Source organism: Marmota monax, unplaced genomic scaffold, assembly GCF_021218885.2.
Source record: "Marmota monax isolate L192 unplaced genomic scaffold, Marmota_monax_Labrador192_F-V1.1 WCK01_AAM20220418_F8-fsc00001, whole genome shotgun sequence".
Lineage (NCBI taxonomy): Eukaryota > Metazoa > Chordata > Mammalia > Rodentia > Sciuridae > Marmota > Marmota monax.
This window is the reverse complement of record NW_026693777.1, coordinates 17,072,675-17,095,849: the sequence shown is the minus strand read 5'-3', so window position 1 is coordinate 17,095,849 and position 23,175 is coordinate 17,072,675. Positions and strand designations below refer to the sequence as shown.

General features: G+C 43.8%; 1 protein-coding gene across 1 annotated transcript in view; it reads left to right on the top strand.

Moving 5' to 3' along the window:
* Positions 1 to 23,175, top strand: part of Plekhd1 (pleckstrin homology and coiled-coil domain containing D1) — a 37,054-nt gene that overhangs the window by 12,111 nt on the left and 1,768 nt on the right. Inside the window, exons 6-12 of the mRNA XM_046460995.2 lie at positions 828 to 880; positions 17,947 to 18,041; positions 19,576 to 19,669; positions 21,081 to 21,259; positions 21,721 to 21,853; positions 22,217 to 22,361; positions 22,747 to 22,896. Of these exons, the coding sequence (XP_046316951.1) occupies positions 828 to 880; positions 17,947 to 18,041; positions 19,576 to 19,669; positions 21,081 to 21,259; positions 21,721 to 21,853; positions 22,217 to 22,361; positions 22,747 to 22,896 (849 nt within the window). The remainder of the gene's footprint in view (positions 1 to 827; positions 881 to 17,946; positions 18,042 to 19,575; positions 19,670 to 21,080; positions 21,260 to 21,720; positions 21,854 to 22,216; positions 22,362 to 22,746; positions 22,897 to 23,175) is intronic.

The following is a 23,175-nucleotide window of genomic DNA, read 5'->3' as shown; positions in this document are numbered from 1 at the left end:
CAGCTCCACACCTGGAGGGCTTTATGGAGAGACAAATGTCCTTCTGGCCAGCATGGCTGGAGGGAGAACAGCCTGGTGGCCAGGAGTCGGGGGTCTGCACCTGGCCTTATCTTCTCCCTACCAGCTCTCTGTGTCTTTAGGTGGCTCGTCTCTCTAAACCTCAGTTTCCTCCTCCTTAAGATGGAGATAAGGATAGTCCCCAGCTTTCAGAGGTGGTATGGAGATCGGGTTCATTGGTCCCATGAGAAAATGCTGCAGATGCTCATGTAGGGCTTGCAGTGAGGGCTCCTTAAATGAAGATGCAGTTATCCTACCCTGGGCACCTGAGTCCCACATTTCACCCCAAACCCTCCCCACGCCAAGACCACCTTGAACTTGGCCACAGGGCTCCAGGCCCCTATGCCGAGAGAGAAGATGGGCAGACTTGGGGCTCAATGCTTTGCCTGGGACCCCTCCCCTTCTGCCCGCTTAGGCACTTGGGCCCCAGCATGGTTCCCCTTCCCACTAAGACTGCCCTCCCCACTAGCTGGACACCAGTGCAGGCAGTGGGGGGCGGGGGTGGAGCTGAGGACCAGCCCAGCCACAGCAGCCCTGGGGGATGCATGGGACTCACCTGAGCTCCCAAGGACAAGGCCCTGTCATGGCCCTCTGAATGCATGAAGCAGGAATGATACCCAGAAAGGAGGGAAGCGGGACCAGTCCTTGGCTAGCAGGGGTGCTGACCTCTTCCTGGGGAGATGCTGGGGATGATGGAGACCACCCTGGGCACCTGCCTCAGGACTTCCACTGTGAGAAAGCAGTCTATAAGGGTGTGCTTGCCTTGACAGACAAACTGATGGAAGAGACAGAAGAACTCTGCCTTCAGCGGGAGCAGAGAGAGGTAGGTGCACAGGGAGGCCACTGTCACTCTGTCACTGCCTCCCCTTAACACTTAATAGCCTCACTTGCTGTCTCCCAACACGTGCTTCCAGCATTAGGGAGAGACATGGGGGGCTGGGCACCCAGCGACTGGCTGGAACATCAGACGGGGCGGGGCCAGGAGCCCAGTGCAATGACAGTGCTTGCAACTGCTATAGATTCTTGGCAGGAAGTGCATTTCTCCCTGCCAACCCTCCAAAGGAAAGTAAAAAGGGAAGGTAACCATCTTCTAGGGAAGAAGTTCTCCAAAAATTTTATAAGCGGCTTGTCACAGAGATTCCCAGGAGGCTGTAGTGGCCTGAATTATCTATCAGGGGCTTCTGGCACTGTGAGGGTGATTGGATTTGATGATCTCAGAGGTTCCTTCATTCTCTGCCAACAATACAAGTCCTGAGCAGGCTCATTGCCAACTTGAAGCTGCCTGTGGTTCAGGAGACTCTTGGCCTCATGGGAGCCACTGAAGTTCACTTCATTTGAAACCTCTAGGCAGCACTGAGCCTCGCCTATCCTGAGGAGTCTTTCTGACACCTGAAAGGCAGGGGGTGAGTACTAGTTGGCTGTACAGAATCCAGACCCAGGCTATCTGTATTTGTATCTGCCCATCACACTTGTGGCTGTGTGACCTCAGACAAATTATTTAACCTCTTTGAACATCAATATTCTCATCTGAAAAATGACAATGATAATAGAACCCATCTTATTAAGGATGCTATAAAGATTAAAGGTGTTACCTATAACGCGATCGGCACATAAGACATGTTTATTGAATGTTTGTTGATATGCTCATGTTGTTATTAATTATGGGCCCACCCCACATGTGAACTGCCTGAGGCAGAAGCTATAGAGTGGCTTGTGCAGAGGAGCCCACAGAGAGAGGCACCATTGATTCTACTTCTCTTTGCCTTGTCACTTTTCCTCGCTCCCAGGCCAGTTGTGGAGCTTGGCACTGTGGGATGAATCAATGGGTGAATAACTTTGTTCTCCCGACTTTACATCTTGATTTTAATCCAGTAGGACAGTCCACCTTCATTTTTCTTCTTCCAAAAATTTGTCAGTTTTTCGTGCCCATTTATTCTTCCAACTGGACTTAAGAGCCATTTTGTTGGTTACAAAACAAACAGAAAAATCCACAGAGGATTTGTACTTAGAGGTACGGATTTGAGGACTGTCGTGTTGACTTCAGTGTCTCTTCCACCCCCCCAAGGGTGGGGGCCTCTGTATCCCAGGCTTTCATCTAGATTTCATTAGAATGTTGGTATTTTCTCCATTCAGTCCCACACCTTTTAAGTGGGAATTTGGTGTGTTGATGTCAGCACCTTGAAGACAGGTGAGCTGGGTGTGGTGGCTCACACCTGTAATCCTAAGTACACGGGAGCTGAGGCAGGAGGGTTGCCTGTTGAAGGTTCTGTCTCAAAAAACAAAACACAAAAAAATGTGATTTAGGAAGCCTGGGGTGGGGTGGGGTGACAGGCACGGCCTCCAGCAGGGAGAAGAGACTGATCCATCAGAGAGGCTAAATCTGGGGCAGCAGTCGGCCGGAGGAAAATTTAGACACTCTATCTAGGTCTTTAGCCAGGAAATTAGGACAGCGGGGACCCACTGCACACAGGCCTCACTGGGTGCCCAGCACACTGGAGGAAGGAGGCTGTCGGCAGTGAACTCTCTTTTTGGCGCACAATGGGTGTAAGCCCAGACCCGCTGGTGCCCACAGGAGAGGCTGCTCAGGCGGGCAGGGGAGAAAGAACTAGGAGAGCTGGATTCCTTGTCCGCAGCATGTCTAGAGAGGAATAGGATTCGGATTCTATTCCTGGCTTCACCACTGAGTCATTCTGTCCAAGTTTTTCTCTACTTTCTCATCTATAGGATGAGTCTGCCTGTCCCCTCTTCCTTCCCCATTTCATGGCAGGTCAGAGATTGGGGTGTGCTTTGGGCCACATAGAAAGGCCTTTGGTACAATGGCCCAGTGATAAGACGAAGGTTCTTCTGATTTGTGACATCTCAGGGGACAGCCTGCTCGAAAGGAAGTCTCAGGGTCTGGATTCAAGAGACCTGGATGAGAATCTCAGCTTTATGACTGACAGTGTGAACTTGGGAATGTCATTCGAAGCCTCTGATCTTCAGATTATCCATTTGTGATGTCTGATAAAAGAAATGCCAGCTCCTACCTTCCTCCCAGGTTGCAGTGAGGCTCAAGGGAACAGAATGTAGGTGCTTTGTGGAATGGAAAGGCCCAGTGTATGATGGCGGAGTCTGGCACCCTCCATGTACAGAAAGGTGGGAGGACCACGAGTTCAAAGCCAGCCTCGGCAAAGTGAGGCACTAAGCAACTAAGTGAGACCCTGTCTCCAAATAAAATACAAAATAGGGCTGGGGATGTGGCTCAGTGGTTAAGTGCCCCTGGGTTCAATCCCTGGTACTAAAAAAAAAAAAAAAAGTCATAGGTGAAATTAAAGTATAAAAGAACAGAGCAAGCAGGCAGCTTGGGGTTCACAGCAAAATTGGATAGAAAGTATGGAGTCCTGCTGCCCCCACCTCCCCCTCTCTCCATGTCCCACACCACGGTGACAGTCATGTTACGATTGAGGGTCCTACACTGACATGACATTATCACCCAAAATTCATACTTTACATTAGGGTTCACACTTTTTTGGGGTGGTGGGTACTGGGGATTGAACTCAGGGGAATTTGACCACTGTGCCACATCCCCAGCCCTATTTTGTATTTTATTTAGAGACAGGGTCTCACTGAGTTACTTACCAGCTCATCTTTGCTGAGGCTGGCTTTGAACTCACGATCCTCCTGTCTCAGCTTCCTGAGCTGTTGATTACAGGCATGCACCACCATGACCAATCATGTCAATGGACCTTCATTTTATTTATTTATATGAAGTGCTGAGAATCAAACCCAGTGCCTCACACATGCCAGGCAAGTGCTCTACCACGGAGTTACAGCCCCAGCCCTAGGGTTCACTCTTGGTGTTGTACATTCTGTGGATTTTGACAAATATGTAATGTCATGTATCCACCATTGTAATATCATATAGAATAGTTTTGATGCCCTAAACATCCTCCATGCTCCAGATATTCATCTCTCCCTCCCCAATAACCCCTGGCAATCACTCATCTTTTTACTGTCTCCATAGTTTTGCCTTCTCCAGAATGTCATACACTTGGAATTATATTCTATGTTGTTTTTTCAGATTGGCTTCTTTCATTTAGTAATATGCATTTAAGTTTCCTTCATGTCTTTTTATGGTTTGATAGCTCATTTCTTTTTAGTGCTGAATAATATTGTCTAAAGGACATCTCAGTTGCTTCCAAGTTTTGGCAATTATGAATAAAGCTGCTATAAACATCCATGCATAGGTTTTCTTGTGGACATACATTTTCAGCTCATTTGAATGAGTAACAAGGCGTGTGATTGCTGGATCATATGGAAAGAGTATGTAAGTTTTGTAAGAAGTGGCTAAACTGTCTTCCAAAGTGGCTGTGCCATTTGGCATTTCCATCAGAAGTGAATGAGAGTTCCTGTTGCTCCACACTTTGGCTAGTGTTCGGTGTTGCCAGTGTTTTGGATTGTGGCCATTCTCATAGATGTGTTGTGTTATTTCATTGTTGTTTGAATTTGCATTTACCTAATGACACAATAATGTTGAACATCTTTGCATATGCTGATTTGCCATCTGTAGATCTTCTTTGGTGTCAGTTAAGGTCTTTTGCTCATTTAAAAGAAATGGGTTATTCATTTTCATATTAAGGTTTTTTAAAAAGTATTTTTAATTGTAGATGAACACAATACCCAGTACCTCACACGTGCAAGGCAAGCATTCTACCACTGAGCCACAACCCCAGACCTTCATATTGAGTTTTAAGAGTTCTTTATGTATTTTGAGTAACAGTCATTTATCAGATGTGTTTGCAAATATTTTCTCCCACTCTGTGACTTGTCTTCTAAAAATCGTACAACCACTTTGGAAGATGGTTTGGCAGATTCTTACAAAACTGATATCCTTTTTCCTTATCATCCAGCAATCATATTTCTTGACATTATCTTTCACAGAGCAGGAATTTGTAATTTTAATGAAATCCAGCTCACTATTTATTTCATGAATTATGCCTTTGATGTTGTATCTAAAAACTCATTGCTAAACTCAAGGTCATCCAGATTTTCACCTATGCTGTCTTTTAGAAGTTTTATACTTTTATTAATTTTTGTAAAAGATTTAAAGGTTATTTTCTTTTTTTAATTTCTTGTTTCTTTCTTACCTTTTTTTTTTTTTTTTTGCATGTGTATGTCCAGTTGTTGCAGTGACATTTATTGAAAAGACTGTCTTTGCTCCGTTATATTACTTTTGCTCCTTTGTCATAGATAAGTTGACAATATTTATATGGGCCTATTTCTAGTCTCTTTATTCTGATCTATTGATTTGCCTATTTTTTTCCCAGTACCACATGGTTTTAGGTGTCATAGGTCTTCCAGTTCTTCTCTACTTTGTTCTCCTTCAATATTGAGTTGGGTATTCTGAGTTGCATACCTATTCATATAACATTTAGCATCAGTTTGCCAATATCCACAAAATGATGTGCTAATATTTTGATGGGATTGTGTTGAATCTATAGATCAAGTAGGGAAGAAATGACACATGACAATATAGAGTTTTCCTATCCATGAACATGGAATATCTCTCCATTCTTCTTCCATATTTTTCATTAGAGTTTTGTAGTTTTCCACATAAATCTTGTACATTTTTAAAATTTAGATCTAAGTATTTTATTTTCAGGGGATGCTAATATAAGTGGGTATATATTTTTAATTTTAAATTCCACTTATTCACTATTGGTATATTGGAAAGCAATCGACTGTTTTCATTTTTTTGGTATAGGGAATTGAATCCAAGGCTTCATATGTGCTAGGCAAATACTCTACCACTGCATTACATCCCTAGAATTTTTTATTTTATTTTAAGACAGGGTCTCACTATATTGTGCAGGCTGATCTCGAACTTGTGATTCTCCTGCCTCAGCTTCCCAAGTAGCTGGATTAAAGGTGTGTGCCACCATAACTGACAGCAATTGACTTGTATACATTAACCTTGTAACAATGCTACAATTGCTTATGAGTTCCAGGAATTTGTGTGAGTATCAATTTTCCTGGATTTCCTACGGAAATAATCATGTCATCTGTGAAAAAAGATGGAGTTATTCTCTCTTTCCAATCTGCATGCTATTTATTTCTTTTTCTTGTCTTACCAATTATCTAGGCCTTTTGGAACTTTGTTGTAAAGCAGTAATGAGAAGGAACATCTTTGCTTTATTACTGATCTTAGAGGAAATGCTTCTAGTTTATCACCATTAAATATGGTGTCAGCTATATTTTTTTTGTAGATATTCTTAATCAAGTTGAGAAAATTCCCTTCTATTCCTAGTTTGCTGAGAGATTTTATTGTCAGCAAGCACTGGACTTTGTCAAATGATTTTTCTGCATATGTTAATATGATCATGTGGTCTTTCTTCTTGAGCCTGTTGATGTGATGGATTACATCAATTTATTTTCAAACATTGAACTAACTTTGTATACCTGGTGTAAATCCCACTTGGACATGATGTATAATTCCTTTTATGCATTGTTTGATTCAATTTGCCAATACTTTGTTGAGGATTTTTACATTGATGTGAGTGATGATATTGGTTTGTATCCTCCTTTTCCTGTCATGTCTTTGTTGAGTTTTGGTACTAGGGTTATGCTAGCTTCATAAAATAAGTTATAAAGTATTTATACTGCTTCTATCTTCTGGAAGAGATTGTGGAAAACTGGCATAATTTCTCTCTTAAATGTTTGGTGAGATTCACTAGGAGACTCATCTGGGTCTGGTGTTTTCTGTTTTGGAAGATTATTAATTATTGATTCAATTTCCTCAACAGACATAGGTCTATTCAGATTGTCTGTTTCTTCTGGTGTGAATTTTGACAGATTCCCTTTAAGGAAGTGGTCCATTCATTTAGGTTATCAAATTTGTGGGCATAGAGTTGCTCATATATTCTATTATTATCATTTAAAAAATTTAGTTATACATGGACACAATACCTTTATTTTATTTATGTATTTTTTATGCAGTGTTAAGGATTAAACCCAGTGCCTCACATGCTAGGCAAGTGCTCTTATCATTGAGCTACAACCCCAGCCCCTTATTTATTTATTTATTTATTTGGGGGTACTGGGGATTGAACTCAGGGGCATTCGACCACTGAGCCACATCCCCAGCCCTATTGTGTGTTTTATTTAGAGACAGGGTCTCACTAGGTTGCTTAGCGCCTTGCTGTTGCTGAGGCTGGCTTTGAACTTGGGATTCTCCTGTCTCAGCCTCCCGTGTCACTGGGATTATAGGCATGGGTTACTGTGCCCAGCCCCAGCCCCTTTTATTATCCTTTTAATGTCTGTAGTGATATCTCCTTTTCCCCAATTCCACTTCTGATATTAGTAATTTGTGTCTTTGTATTTTTTCTTAATTAGCCCAGCTTATGGAGTTTATTGATCTTTTCAAAAACTCAGATTTTGGTTTTCTTGATTTCCTTTATTTATTTCCTATTTCCAATTTCACTGGGATTTTTTATTTGTTTTTTAGTAAGGGGGATTGAACCCAGGGTCTTACACATGCTAAGCAATTATCCTACTATTGAGCTAGCTACATTCCCATTTATTTTTATTTTTTGAGACAGGATCTCACCTTGTTGCCCAGGCTGGCCTTGAACTTGTGATTCTCCTATCGCAGCTTCTGCTGGGATTACAGGTGTGCATCACCTTGCTCAGTTTTTCATTATCCTTCTGTAATTTATTTCTAGTGCAATTCCATTGTGGCTTAATAGCAGACATTGGATGATTTTCTATTCTTTTAAATTTGTTAAGGGCTATCTTATGGCCTATTTCTCATAGTTCTAGATGCCCACAACACAGGTTTTATTCTGAGCCCTCTTCTATTGGTGTGTAGGCAGCTGCCATCTCACTGTGTGCTTCTTGTACAGACGCAAGGAGAAACAAAGAGCTAGCTCTGTAGTGTCTCTTGTATCATCAGGAGAGTCCTGATGATCTAATCCTACTTACTTCCAAAAGATCATATATTTACACAGTGGAAATTAGTGCTACCAAAATTCAACAAATAAATCTTTAAAGAACTCCAACATTCAGTGCATAACAGATGCCAATTATATCCAGTTGTTGACTTGAACTATGTCTGTACAAATTTTTTACCTACTTCCTCTGTCAATTTATGATAGATGGTGTCAAAGTCTCTAATTATATTGGTGGATCCATTTATTTCCACTTTCAATTTTATCAGTCTTTTTCTCATGTATTATATTTGATGCTCTGTTTGTGGGAGCGTACATATTAAATATTACTATATCTTCAGGACTATTGACCCCTTTATCATTACATAATGCCTCTTGCCTCTTACCCCTACTCCTGCAGTTCTGGGGATTAAATCCAGGACCTTGTGCATGATAGACAAGCACTTTACCACTTAGCTACACCCCAGCCCATGTAATGCCTCTTTTTATTCTTGATGACTTTTCCAGCTTCTTTTTCAGAAGTCTGATTTATCTGAAATTATTGATTACTATAAGTATGGGTATATTTTTCTCCATCTTTTGCTTGTAATCTATATGTGGTTTTTTTTTATCTAAAGTGAGTTTCTTGGGCTGGGGATATATCTCACTCATAGAATGCTTGGTTAGCATATGTGAGACCCTGGGTTCAATCCCCAGTTCCACCATCAAAAGAAAAGAAAAGATTAAAATGGATTCTTGCAGACAATAGATAGTTGAGTATTTTTTTAATCCACACTGAAAATCTTTGCCTTTTAGTTGCTGTGTTTAGGTCTTTGACATATAAAGAGACATTCAATATAGTTGAATTGATATCTACCATATTTGTTCCTGTTTTCTGTTTATTACACTTCTTATTTGTTCCTTTTTTTTCCCCCTAGTACTGGGGCTCAAATCCGGGGCCTCACTCATGCTGGGCAAGTGCTCTACCACTGAGCTACATCCTCAGCCCTATTTGTATCTATTTTGTCTTCCACACATTTTCTTACTTCTGTGATTTTGTGTTTTCTTTTTTGCTTTTTCTAGTATGGGGGATTGATCCAGAGGTATTTTTACCATTAAGCTACATCCCCAGTCTTTGTTATTTTTTATTAATCACTGTTGCCCCAAACTGATCCTCCTGCCTCAGCTTATCGAGTGACTAGGATTATGGGCATGCAACATCATGCCCAGCTTAATTGTGCATTTTATATGATTCATTTTTAAAAAAAAAAATTTCGTTGTCAATGGACCTTTATTTTATCTATTTATTTTTACGTGTTACTGAGACTCAAACCCAGTGCCTCATACATGCTAGGCAAGCACTCTACCATTGAGCAACAGCCCAAGTCCATGATTCCATATTTTCTACTTTCTTAATACACCAATTTTACTTTTTAAAAATTAGTGGTTACCCTAAAGTTTGCAATACACACTTACAACTAACCCAAGACCATTTTCAAACAGCGCTCTACCTAACTCCTCCCTCCCATCCCTTATAACATTTTTGCAATTCATTTCACTTATATGTAAGTGCATATAAGCATCATCTATTCAGTCTCTGATGCTCTTTATTAATATAGATCTGAGTTTCTGACCAGTATCATTTTCCTTTTCTCTGAAGAACTTTTTAAACATTTCTTGCAAAGCAGATCTACTGGCAAAAATAATTCTACTTTCATTTGTCTAAGAAGATCTTTATTTTTCCTTTCTTAGCTGTAGATGGACACACTATCCTTTATTTATTTATTTATTTAGTTTTATGTGGTGTTGAGGATCGAACCCAGTGCCTCACACATGCGAGGCAAGCGCTCTACCACTGAACTAAAATCCCAACCCCTTTCCTTCACTTTTAAAGGATCATTTTTCAGAAGACAGAATTCTAGGTTGGCCTTTTTTTTTTTTTCTCTCAATGATTTAAACATTTCACTCCACACTCTTCTTGCTTGTATGGTTTCTGAGAAGTTCAAAGTCATTCTTATATTTATTCATCTTCACTCTTCTGTAGGTAAGGTGTGCGTGTGTGTGTGTGTGTGCGCGTGCGTGTGTGTGTGTTTTCTGGCTTCTTTGAAGATTTTTTCTTTGTCTTTGATTTTGTGAAGTTTGAATACAACATGGCTAGATGTAGTGAGGTTTTTCTTTTTTTGTCTTACATTTATCCACTTTTGTTCTCTGAGCTTCTTGGAACAGTGGTTTGGTTTCTGATAATAATTTGGGGAAATTCTCAGTATTTATTGCTTCAAACATTGCTTCTGTTCCTTCTGTTTTTTTCTCCTTCTGGTATTCCCATTACACATATATTACACTTTTTGCAGATGTCCCACAATTTTTAGATGTTCTGTTCTTTTTTTTTTTTTCCTCTAGTCCTTTTTCTCTTTTCTTTTGAGTTTGGGGAGTTTCTACTCTCAAGCACAAAAGTTCTTTCCTCAGCTGTGTCCAGTTTACTAATGATTTCATCAACGTATTCATCATTCTGTATAGTGTTTTTGATCTCTTGCATTTAAAAAAAATCTTTCTTAGAATTTCCAATTTCTACTTACTTTATCCATCCATTTTTCCATGTCTGTTTTTCCCATTAAAGCCCTTAGCATATTAATCTTGGATTAAAAAAAATTTTTTTTTAGTTATACATGGATACAATGTCTTTATTTCATTTATTTATTTTTATGTGGTGCTGAGGATTGAACCTAGGGTCTCATACGTGAGAGGCACGCGCTCTATCGCTGAGCCACAACCCCAGCCCCATGTTTTTGTTTTTAATTAGGGGTCTGATAATTCTACATTTCTACTATATCCAGCTCTGACTCTGATTCTTATTCAGTCTTTTGCAACTGTGTTTTGCCTTTTAGTATGCCTTGCAATTGTTTGTTGAATGCCAGACACAGTGTGCTAGGGAAAAGGAATTGTGGTAAATAGGCTTTTGTGGTGCAGTGGTCAGGTGTGTGTGTGGGGGAGCAGACTATAGTCCTGTGATTAGGTTTCATTCCTTTAATGAGGCTGGTCCCCTGTATTGTGGATGTCACAAGTGCTTCTCAGTGTCTACCCTGCACCTCCAGCCTCTTAGATGGGACAGGATGGCTACAGTGAGCTGGAGTTGGGAATTTTCTTCCTTCAGATAGGTGAGGCTCTGATGCAATTCCAGCAGGTCAGACTGTAGTAAAATCATTTCCCCTTGAGCACAGACTTATTAAGAAGAATAGAATAATTTTTTATTTGCTATATTACATTAAAATATATTATTAAAATAAATTTCACCTCTTAAAAAAAGAGAATAGAATGCTTTGTTGTATTTCAACATTTCTCTTGCTGCAAACATCATGGTATTTTTACTCTAATATTCCCTGTAAAATCTGGTAGAGTTCTTGGAGATAAACTCACAAAAGTGTGCAGGGAGGCCTAAGTCTGGAGCCTGATGGGGTTTTTAACACTAAAACTTGTCCATATGAAGCCTTCAGCAATTCATCAGCTACAGTTCAGATTTTCCTACCTCTGAATTGGTTCCCAGTGAGTTTTTTGCTGATGTGTTTCTGCTCTATTCCTGGGGTTTTCTCCAATTTCGGGTTTAGTAGTTCACTCCGTGACATCATTCCTCTGAAAGATCTAAGAAGAGAAGCTGATTTTTCAGTTTATTTTTTTATGTATTAGATGGAGTAGCAACTTCTAAGTTCCTTACATTCTGGACTGGAAACTAGAATTGCCCAGTTCTCTTTCCTTTTCCTCTTTAACAATACATACAGCTTCTTTCCTAGTGATGGAAATCATGCTCTTGTAGAAAACTTGGAAAACATGAATTTATCCTTAGTCCCACAATTGATGGATAATTATTGTCAGCTTTTAGTGTTTTGCATTTGTCTGTTTTCTACTATGTCGTCGTCTTCTTCTCATTTCTCTCCTCTTCCTCCCTCCTACTCTTCTTCTTCTTCCTTATTCTTCTTTTCTTTTTGTGATGCAGAGAATTGAACCAAAGGTCTCATGCATGCTAAACTCACACTCTACTACTGAGCTACTCTTCCTGCTGTATGTATTGTTTTTATATTTTAAACATAATGAGGAGGATGTCAGATATTCAGTTTATGGCCTACTTTTTCATTATGCCTGTTATCATAACTTCATTAATGTTATACCTTTGCCATGCCATTTAATATTCCTTGAAAATATTGATTTTAATGGCTCGGTACTGATTCATCCTATGTGACGCTTCATATCTCCTATTTTTGAACATTTTAGGCCATTTATACAATTATAAATTATGCCACAATGAATCATTGTACATAGATCTTGTTTTACTTTTCTAATTATTTCCTTAGGATAAATTACAATTCAGTGAAATTACTAAGTCAAAGGATAAGAACTTTAATGGTTCTTGGTGCACACTGCCAAATGCTTTCCAAAAAATATGTACCAATTTATATTCCCATCAGCAGTGTATGGCTATTTCCATTTTGAGTCCCTCCTTCATTTTTTACTAGCTGTATGACTTTGAACAAGTTAGGTAACTTAGCTTGTCCCTTTGTTTTTCCCATCTGTAAATTGACAATAGTAATACTCATACTTGTTTTGAGTATTAAATAACTTAATGCACGTAATGTGCTTAGAGCAGTAAGTTCACAGTAAATTCTAGGCATTGTTATTTATTTATTTATTTATTTATTTATTTATTTTAGTGGTAGTTGGACCCAATACCTTTATTTTGTTTATTTATTTTTATGTGGTGCCGTGGATCAAACCCAGGGCTTCACACATGCTAGGCAAGTGTTCTACCACAACCCCAGCCCTCTAGGCATTGTTATCATGTATCAACATCTATGTTTGAAGTCCCTTTTCTGTTCTTTTGAGTAGATGTCCATTCTTTTTCTTTTTTCAGTGTTGAGGCCTGAACTCAGGGAGATTTTACCATGGAGCTACATCCCTAGCCCAGCCCCTTTTAATTTTTTATTTTTGAGTCAGAGGCTCTCTAAATTGCCTAGGCTGGTCTCAAACTTGCAATCCTCCTGCCTCAGCCTCCCAAGGAGCTGGGCTCACAGGTATGCACAACAGTGCCTGGCAATTGCTGTCTACTCTTGAAAAGATACTCCACAGTTTGAATGTATAATACTAATTAATATTTATTAAACACGGACTATGGTGCAAGCAACTTTCATGGATGAATTTATGCAATCCTCACATTGACCTAAGAGACCTCATTTCAGAGGATGCTGCCTGTTCTTCCCTTCTCTCTGCACTAGATCATAAGGCAGTTCAGGCCACACTCCCTAACTTTTTTGTGCCCTAAGTTGATCCCTCCAGCCCCTTCTCTCTATTGAGTTCCATTCCTTTCTACCCAGCCATTAATTTTACATCTCCAGACATATGTCCAAAGAGACCACAAACACAGAGTGTCTAAGACCAAATCCATGATCTTCCCCAGCAGAGCTGGAGGGCTTCTGGTACTTCCTGTCTCAGGGAATGCACAACAATTAACAGATTGTGCAGGTCAGACACTTGGTGTCATACTACACCCTGTTCTCCCTCCCTCCTCCCTTCTCCACCTCACTCCCTAATTCTGCTAGAGTTGTCCTCCCCCCAGGACTGGAATTCACTCACCAGGCCACTTTCACCTCACTGCTGAGCTCTGGTACCCACTAGGTACTAGGTCTTGCTTGGACTAATGCACTGGGCTCCTTAGACTCTTTCCTGCATGTTGCAGCCAAAATCACTGTTTAAATGGAAATTAGGTCATGTTACCCACCATCTTCTCCTGCTTCCTGCTCAAAACCTTCATTGCTGCTGCTTCTTCTTTAAAGACTTTCCTGTCTTTTTAAAAATATGTATTTTAGTTGTTGATGGACCTTTATCTTATATATTTATATGCGGTTCTGAGAATAGAACCCAGTGCCTCACACATGCTGGGCAAGCACTCTACCACTGAGCCACAACCCCAGCCCCTTCATTGCTTCATCTTCCTTAAGAGAAAAGGCCAAAATTCTCAGCAGAGTCCAAGGTCCCGCATGGTCTAGATTCTGTCAGCCCCTCCAGCTTCTTTCCACTGTGTTTACTCTCACTCTGGGCCCAGCCTTATGGGCCTCCCTTCATTTTTTCTCACAGGGTCTTTGCATATACTGTTCCTTCTGCCTGGAATGCTCTTTTCTCTCTCTCCTATTTATTCACCGTGGTCAGTCAGTTTAAGAATCATCTGATCGTCCTCTCCCCTGACCTACTCCCACTTTGGACAGCTTTCCATAGAACTGGGTCCTGGTCCTGCATACCATGTCTTTTGGTCAGACTCTAATGTGTCTGATTCTTTTAGTAATATTTGATTTTTGCATCTGATCTAAAATCTTTCTCTAATTCTGTTAATAGCTGTACAAGATGATAAACTCCATGTGAGCATCTCCTTATCCTCAGTGCTCAGTCTGGCAGATATTTGACACATATGAAGCACTCAATATATATGTATAGCATCGATAAATAGAAATAGAAGGTTAAATTTTCACCGGGATTTTTGCTGGAATCCCTTTGAGCCTGTAAATTATTTGCAAAGCATCTTTACTGTATTAATTCTTCCTAATTAGGAGCCTATGTCACAGCGTTCTTTCCAAGAGTATAATTAGTTCTATGGAGGACTAGAAATCATGTCCTGTGAAGCACAGCAAAGAGGAATTGTTTGGCTTGAGGAGAGGAGACTCTGGAACATAACAGCTCTTTTAAATACTTGAAGGGAAAAGAAATTAGTCTTGTTCTATGGTCCCAATGGGGTGAGAAGTCAGACACATTGAAGAAGTTGGGAGGCAGACAAATCTTGGCTCAAATGAAACTGGTAAGTGAAATGGCCTTTCCCCTTCTCTAGGTTTGCTGGAGCAACATGAAATGGCCAGGTGTAAGCTGCTGCCCTTGACCTTGGCAAGGGACTGTCCACTAGCTCTTATTCTGTTTGGCAAGAGGTTGTCAGCTAGCTCTTACCTTCTGGTCTGGGATCCACAGCTTCATAGCTGAGGAGAGAGGCTGTGAGGAGGAAGATGTGACTGAGATGGAGAAAGGTCAGGGGCCCAGTAGCTGCTGAAGGGAGGGAAAGTTTGGGCAAAGGACAGAGATGGCTTAAGGGGCTTTGGAGAGGACATTTTGCTGTATAAATGAGGTGTAACTCTCACTGCAGTCCCACCAAGATTTCAACAAAATCTATCATTTATTAATGCACTTATATTTGTGGCTTTCAGAGAATGACAGCCCTGAGCCTGCCGGGGGGGTAGAGTTTGTAAGGAAGATCTTTTTATCAATCTGTTCAAAGGTGAAATGGCCTATAATCCTAGCAACTCCAGAGGCTGAGGCAGGAGTATCATGAGTTCAAAGCCAGCCTCAGCAACTTGGCAAGGCTCTAAGCAACTCAGTGGGATCCTGCCTCTAAATAAGATACAAACAAGAAAGGCTGGGGATGTGGCTCAGTGGTTAAGTGTCCCTGAGTTCAATCCTTGGTACAAAAAAAATAGGAGGCTGTCTAAAAAAGGGGCAAATTTCTTATCTTGAGTGATTTCCTGTCACTCAAGTGGAGGCGATTTAACCATCTGATGAAGACTGAATTTCCTTTAAAGTTGCTTTGGCCCTGAGGGCTCTGATTCATAGGCACCCTTCCTCTGGCCCTTTCACACAGCAATGAACACTGCCTGGGCCCAGGTAGTTACTGACTCAGGTAGAAAAGGCATCACATTGCATATGCCTGGGGCTACAGAGGGAAGGAAGGGAGAAGAAAAGCCAAATGATCCTTTTGCCTTATTGTTTCTTGGTGAATTAGTTTCACTTTCTTGTTGTTGGAGGCATAGCTGGGGCCTGCTGGCATCATGAGGCACTTGAGTGCTAGGGAGGGAAGAATGGGGCTTTAATCATTTACCCTCCCCATTTTCAACTACATGAAGATATCATAGCATAATATTAAGTAAGGGGAAATATTTGCAAGTTGAGTTTTAAAGAAAGGGGCTTTCCAGGGAAGGACAAGCTGAGGTTGTGAGGTGGGGTCCTCCAGCTGGATCCTGGGTGGGATTTTTTGGTGGGGGGCGGGTACCAGGGATTGAACTCAGGGACACTCAACCACTGAGCCACATCCCCAGCCCTATTTTGTATCTAATTTAGAGACAGGGTCTCACTGAGTTGCTTAGCTCCTCACTTTTGCTGAGGCTGGCTTTGAACTTATGATCCTCCTGCCTCAGCCTCCAGACCGGGTGATCATTTTTGAAGTAGCAGAAGTTTTGAACCTATAAGAGCCAGGTGCCCTTGTGATTCCCCCCCCCCCCCCCCAGTAATGTTTGCAGCTTGAAATCTCCCAGGTCTCTTCCATAGCAGGCAGAGGCTATCAGAGAGGGAATCAGTCAGGTTTGTCACTTCTGAGGCCAGAGAGGTTTTTCATCATGAGTCATATTGTGTCACTACTGAGGATTTATTAAAATAAGGGGGAGGGGCAACAAACTTCTTTGAAGCACTGAATTTTACTTTTATTAAAAAGGGAGGGTCTACATGAATAAATGTTTAATGTATTTACATGGTGTCTGTATACAGCATGTTGTGTATATATATACCCAGGCGAGGCTATGGCTACTGCCCCAAAACACAACCCCAAAACATCAGCAGCCTTTCACAGCACATCTGTATTTCTTACTCAGCTACGTGGGTCAGCTGGAGGCTCTGCTCCATGGGTCCTCACTCCTAAGGACCCAGGTTAAGGGAGCCCCCACCATTTGCATTGACACCAGGTGCCAGGGGGAAGGAAACAGCATGTCATGTACTGTACCTTAAAGGCATCTGCCTGAACATGACACACTTCTGCTCACAGTCCGTTGGCCTTAGCCAGCCCTGTGGGCCCGCCTGACTGTAGCAGGTACACTGCAGCCATGCATGGGCCCAGGAGGAGCATCAGAATCCTAGTGAGCAGCCCAGGTGATGGTGGCATTTGGCAAACTGAGGTCAGTTGGAAACCTGTGCTCCACACCGGAAGTGCTGTTAATGGTTCAGTGGGAAAGGAATAACAACTATCTGTAAGATATTTAGGAATTGAGGTCAAGTGGTCTGGAATCAGACTCTTTCCTTCTCTACATCTTCTCAAAGCCAAAGGCCACTTCTCCCTCTAGGCAGCCCCACCCCCTGGGAGAGTTTCCCTTATACTTGAGAATAAAACCCTCGGGTGAAAATGAGTTTGTAAATTGGAGGTGGAAGGTGAGAAATTGGATGTAGAAATAATATCCTCCCAGGTTACAAAACGTGGAGGAACAAAAGCAATTGTCACAAAAGTCCTTCAAGCCGAACTTCACATACAGTGTACCCCACAATTTATTACCTGCCATGGAACCCCAGAAAAACATCCGTGGGGAACTCATACTTGATGGGTAAACACTCGGGCTTGCAGACTTTCTTGAAGGAACTTATCTGGTCCCCTGGGACCTGTCCTGGGTTGCCTGGCTCCCCAGTCCTTGGCACTAAACAGAAGAAAGCTATAGGCACCTGGCTCAGATGCCTCAAGAAAAAAAGAATCATTATTCTCTGACTTTGGAGTTGGGAATGGCTTTTCTATGTCACTTCTAACTCACATCTGCATAGAAATGGAAATGCATACTCCCCACTTTCCCCTCCAGTCTCAAGGGACAGCCAACCTCATCTTAGGGTAATCATGACTAGAACTCCCCACAGAGCAGACATCCAAAATTATAATCATATCTGTATGGACAGGACACACTCTCGGCTCATTTCCAAACCCCACCTTCAGCCTGCTAACTTCTCATAAGCCAAATTCACCAAAGATTTTGGGGTGGTTGAAACTGTATGTCATTGGGTGGGAACAGGGCTCCTCAGAGCTAAATACAAGCCTGGTGTAGCCTATGTCCCAGACTTAGTTAAATTCCAGAAGGTCCCCTGGGTTACGGTGGGGTCTTCCAACCTCAGAGGTCCCTTGCCCACTGTGACTCTTCTCTTCCTCTCTGGTTCTCTTCAGGAGCTTGAGCGTCTGAACCAGGTGCTGGAAGCCGAGAAGCAGCAGTTTGAGGAGGTGGTACAGGAGCTGAGAGTGGAGCAGGAGCAGATCAAGAGGTGGTGGTGGTGCCCAGGAGGGGCTGGGAAGGGGTAGCCCTGGCTTAGGGCAGGCAGAACCATGTTTGGCCCAGCCTGGAGAGGCCTCCACACAGGAGACACCTCTGCTGACTTGGTTTGGGTTTCTCTTCCCAATGCTCCAGGACTTGGGTATGCCCAGAGGATGCTATAGATGCTTTTGCCTATTGAACCTTTTGCAACTGGAGCAGGAGGCATGGGTGAGAGCAGAGAGGCTTTCCTCTAGCCTCCACAAATGCCTCTACTCCAGCTGTCAGGGCCAAGCTGGCTGAGCCTATGGGTGCTATTAGCCAAGACCCCCAGTGCTCTTACACTTTGGCTAATGATATCATTTGGGATCTTTAGTCTCATATATCATTTGCAAATATAGTTTCACATTGTGATCTCATGAAGGTTGGGCCCCCAAATCTATATTTTTCAAAAAGCACTCCTTTAAATGTAGCCCAACCAGAAATTTGGAGACTCCTGCTCTGGGTAGTGTTGATAGTAGTGGTCATCATTGTCATCTTCACTGTTGATCATCAGCCCAGACAAATTTTTCTTGCAACATCTTTGTAAAAGGAAATCAAAGCCAGACACAGTGGCACACGCCTGTAATCCCAGCTACTCTGGAGGATCACAAGCCCAGCCTCAGCAACTTAGCAAGACTTTTTAAAAAATAAAAAGGGCTGGGAATGTAGCTCAGTGGTAGAGTGCCCCCTGGTATTGATCTCTAGTATCACAATCAATCAATCAATCAATCAATAAATAGAAATCAATGAGACATATTTTGGGGAGGGAGAAACTCAGAGAATCTTATCAAGTAAAAAGCCAAGCACTTACTCAGCTTCTAGAATTTTACTAGACACTGGAATACAAAATAAATTTTCTTCCTTGAAAATCTTATGATCTGATGGTTGGAAAAACCAGACTGAAGCTGGGAACATTAACACAACAACACAGTAAGGTGCCAGAAAGCATAAGGCGGATTTCCTGTGTCTTGGGAACTAAAGTACGTGTGAGCTTGTTGGGCTTGAATGGAGGTTAGATGGTGCTGGGCCTTGAAAGGATTTGGAAAACTGAGCAGAAGAAGTGAAAGATATTCCGAGTAGGAGGAGGGGAAACTGGTGTAAAAGTCTGTGCTGGCCAAGGCTTGTTCAGAGTTCATCATCCCAGAGAGGGGCCTTAGCCATGTCCCATGTCACAGTGTGGGTTCTAGCAGGTACTGTCCAGGGAAGCTGGGGGTGGATGGCTGAGCCCTTTGGTTTCTCCAGTGCTTCTCTCTGCCTTAGGGATAGCCCTAGGTTTATCCCACCTGACCGATGCCCGTGTACCCGGATCAAGTGACTCCAAGCCTTCCTGGCTGAGATCTCCTCTCAGCCCCAGGCTGTGCAGCTGCTTTTGGGGCCCAGGATTGCAGAGGGACTGTCCATCCAAGGGCTCTTCTGAGCCATATCTGGGGGTGCAGCAGAAGCGTTTCTGTATGCAGAGGTTGGGAGAGGTGGGCACTGCCGTATCCAGCCCTCTTTCCCCACAGGGAGCTAGAACTGACTGCGAGATGCCTCAAGGGTGTGGAACAAGAGAAAAAGGAACTGAGGCACCTCACGGAGTCCTTACAGCAGACACTGGAGGTAAGGGGCCACTGTTGGTGGTTTCTGGAGGTGAGCTGGTTGTTTAAGCTATGTGATGCTGATTTTTCCAACAGTATTTGTGTGTGTATGCGTGGGGTATACCCGCCAGGGGACTGGGCAGGGAGGGGCACTGATCTAAAGGGTCTCCAGCCAGTATAGGAGGCCCAAAGCAGGAACTGTTTTTTTTTTCCCCAGACCCAGAGGGCAAATTCCAACTTGACCTTGCAATGACCATGATCTCAAGAAATCCACTTTCTCCACTGCTGGAGGATCAATTAGGGCAGTGGAGTCACCCACCACATCCTTGTTGTGGCTCACTCACTTAGCTGCTTCTGAGTGAAATTGAGCATGAAAGGAAATTGGCTGGCAGGTCACCTTCATCTGATACCACAAGAAACTATGAGGGGAAGGGGAAGTGGCTTGTGTCAAGGACAAAGTGCAAAGTCCTTAGCCTGGTGTGCAATTGCTCCAGCCTCTCCTCCTCCACTGCCCCACCCTCACTCTCTGCTACCCCTCCCCACCCCAGAGACACCCCAAACCCTGCTCCAATACCTGAGCTCATGTGCCACAGAAAGATAAGCTCTTTCATCCTTCATGCCTTGGCCCTACTGTTCCTTCTACACAGAAGATCTTTTCCACCTCTTCTCTAAGATTCAGTTCAAGTATCTTCTTCATCAGCTTTCCCTGATTCTCCTTCTGACCTGTGGGTTCCCACAGCATTTTGCACGTCTGTTAGGGAATGAACCCTCTAGGCCGTGTATTCCAAACAGTGGACTCCATTAGACCTTGTCTGAATGGCCTCCCCAGGATGAGCATCTGGAGCAAAGCTGGCATATGGTTTATGACCCATATGTGTTTACTGAATCCATGAATTGCCTTGAAGGCTGCAAGAGTTGTAGTCCCTCTTGACTGACTGGAGCTTTGTGTGTGGTGTTTATTTTTCTTTCCCCGCTTCACATTATGGCAGGTTGTTCCCATGGATAATCAACTTCAGAAATTCTGTGTAGTGTAAAATCCCAGCTGATGAATGCATAGACCATCTAAATCTGCTCTTGGGCTTGTCCTATTAGATATTTTTCACATGAACCCAATACATTTCCTCCTTACATGCTAGAGGACAAGGACACACCCCCCCCCCCCAGAAAGTCATGGTGCCCTTGAGCCTTGAGATCAGGTTCTAGTAGGTGCCATCTGTGCTGGAAGCCACACTGAGTTCCTCCCTGACCCTCCTGATTGAGGAGTAATCTTGCCTTGTGAAAAAGATCTTGACCTTTTACCTCAGGAGAATGAGACAATTCAGGTGTGCTTCAAAAAGGAATGAGAGAGGAAGGGATTACTCCCTGGATTGGAAGGGGAGAACAGCCAGGTTTGGAGAACCAACACTGGGCTTTCTCTTCCTTCTCTGTACCAGGAACTATCCATAGAGAAGAAGAAGACTCTAGAAATGCTGGAGGAGGATAAGAACCAGCCACAGTCACTGACCAATCAGAGTGAGCAGCCACCTGCCAGTGGGGGTCTCCAGAGTAACCTAAGGCAGATTGAAGAGCGGATACAGCAGCTGTTGGCGGAGAAACTCCTAGCAGAGAAGCGGTAAGGGGCTCAAGACCCCTGAGTCAACAAGAAGCTTGGGGGCTGGTGACTTCCTCCAGCTGGACACCTGGAGTTGCATTCTAACTGGCATCAGCCAGATGGGTCACTCACTTCCTTTTGCCTAAGAGGAAACTTCACTCATCAAATCTGACTTGACCGTTGTCTCTCACAGAACTGTGCATTGAGGCTGGCTGAGCAGATTCCTTTAGCCCCTTCCACTATGAGGACACACAGCCTCAGAGGGGGGATAGGACTTCTCTGAGTTCATAGAAGTGGCAAGCCCTAGACCCAGGACTCCAGTGCTCTGCCTCTAAGCTTCCTCTCTGACATACAACCCTGTCATCACCTGGACTTCTGGACCCAGAAAGTTCTAGCAGCTCAGGGTTTCTTCAGCCAGGTCTCTAGGAGGGGCGACCCTCCTTTGATGGGCAAGCATAAGGAAGTTCCTCTTCTGCCCTCAGGATGAAGGAGAATGAGGAGCGCTCACGGGCCCTGGAGGAGGAGCGGGAGTTCTACTCAAGCCAGTCCCAGGCACTGCAGAACTCGCTGCAGGAGCTGACAGCAGAGAAGCAGCAGGCCGAGCGGGAACTCAAGGTGCGTGGACCTCAGGCCTCTGGGAGCTGAATGTGCTGGGGGGGGGGGGGCTTCTCTGTACCTGGAGACTCCCGCCCTGTACCTCACTGAATAGCTGCCCAAATCAACTCTGCCAATCTGAACAGCTGGCCAGGTACAGGGCATGAAGCCACCCTGAGGGGAGACAGTCTGCTCCATCTCTGATAAATGCCTACTGGGTGCAGAGACCAAACCCAGGCCATCTGGGTCCAGGGTGAGATACCCAGGCAGGATGTGGAAAGTTCCATCCAAACTCATTGAGCCAGGGGTGTTTGGGAAGGCTTCTGGGAACATGGCAATTGCTACTCTGGACCCAACTTCTCTCTGGCTTGCTTTTCCCCTCAGGCCGAGGTGAAGGTCCGCATGGACCTGGAGAGGCGTCTGCGGGAGGCAGAAGGGGCCTTGAGGAGCCTGGAACAAGGGCTCAACTCCAAGGTGCGGAATAAGGAGAAGGAGGAGAGGATGCGGGCAGATGTGAGCCATCTGAAAAGTAAGCCTCTCTCTGGGGACTCGGCCCTGCCTGAATCCAGGTGCTGTGGAGCCTAGAACTACTATGCTCAAGGCCATGGTTGTTGGGGACACTTCTCCACACACCTGCCTGCTGGGGCCCCTTGATGCTGAGTGAGGGTATGGGGGGAGCCTGAGGTTTCTTCCCCTTTGCAAAAGCCCAGCTGTGTTCTCAGTAGACCTGGCCCTGAGATGGCAGCAGATTGTAGTTTGAGGGACAATGGATGTCCCTTGGTTGGTGACTGTAATATCTCTTAGGGGTGATATGAACATATTTTGTACTCAGCCCTATTAGGATCCTTGGGCGGGTCTAGTCGGGAGGGCCAGAGCCAGAAGGAAGATAGCAGTCAAACAGGCCCTGCCCACAGGGTTCTTTGAGGAGTGCATCCGGAACGCGGAGCTGGAGGCCAAGATGCCCGTCATCATGAAGAACTCCGTCTACATCCACAAGGCGGCCACGCGTCGCATCAAGAGCTGCCGCTTCCATAGGCGTCGGTCCAGCACCTCTTGGAACGACAGTGAGTGTGGCCGTCTGTGTGCTCTGGTGGGGTGGGATGGGCACAGGCTGTTGGGGACAAGGCAGGAAGAGGGCAGGGTGGGGAGTGAGCAGGACTGGCCCACACTGGGGCTGGGCATTGCGGCCCTGGACCTGGCTCTACCAGCTACAGTGAATTCTCAGGCCTTGGTTTTCTTGCAGCCCCTGGGAAGCCCCTGGGCAGGAAGGGGCAAGGAGAAAGTCAGCCTCCTGTAGGGCTGGGAGTGAGGGAGGCAGGGTGGGGCAGGGTGAGGGCCAGCCT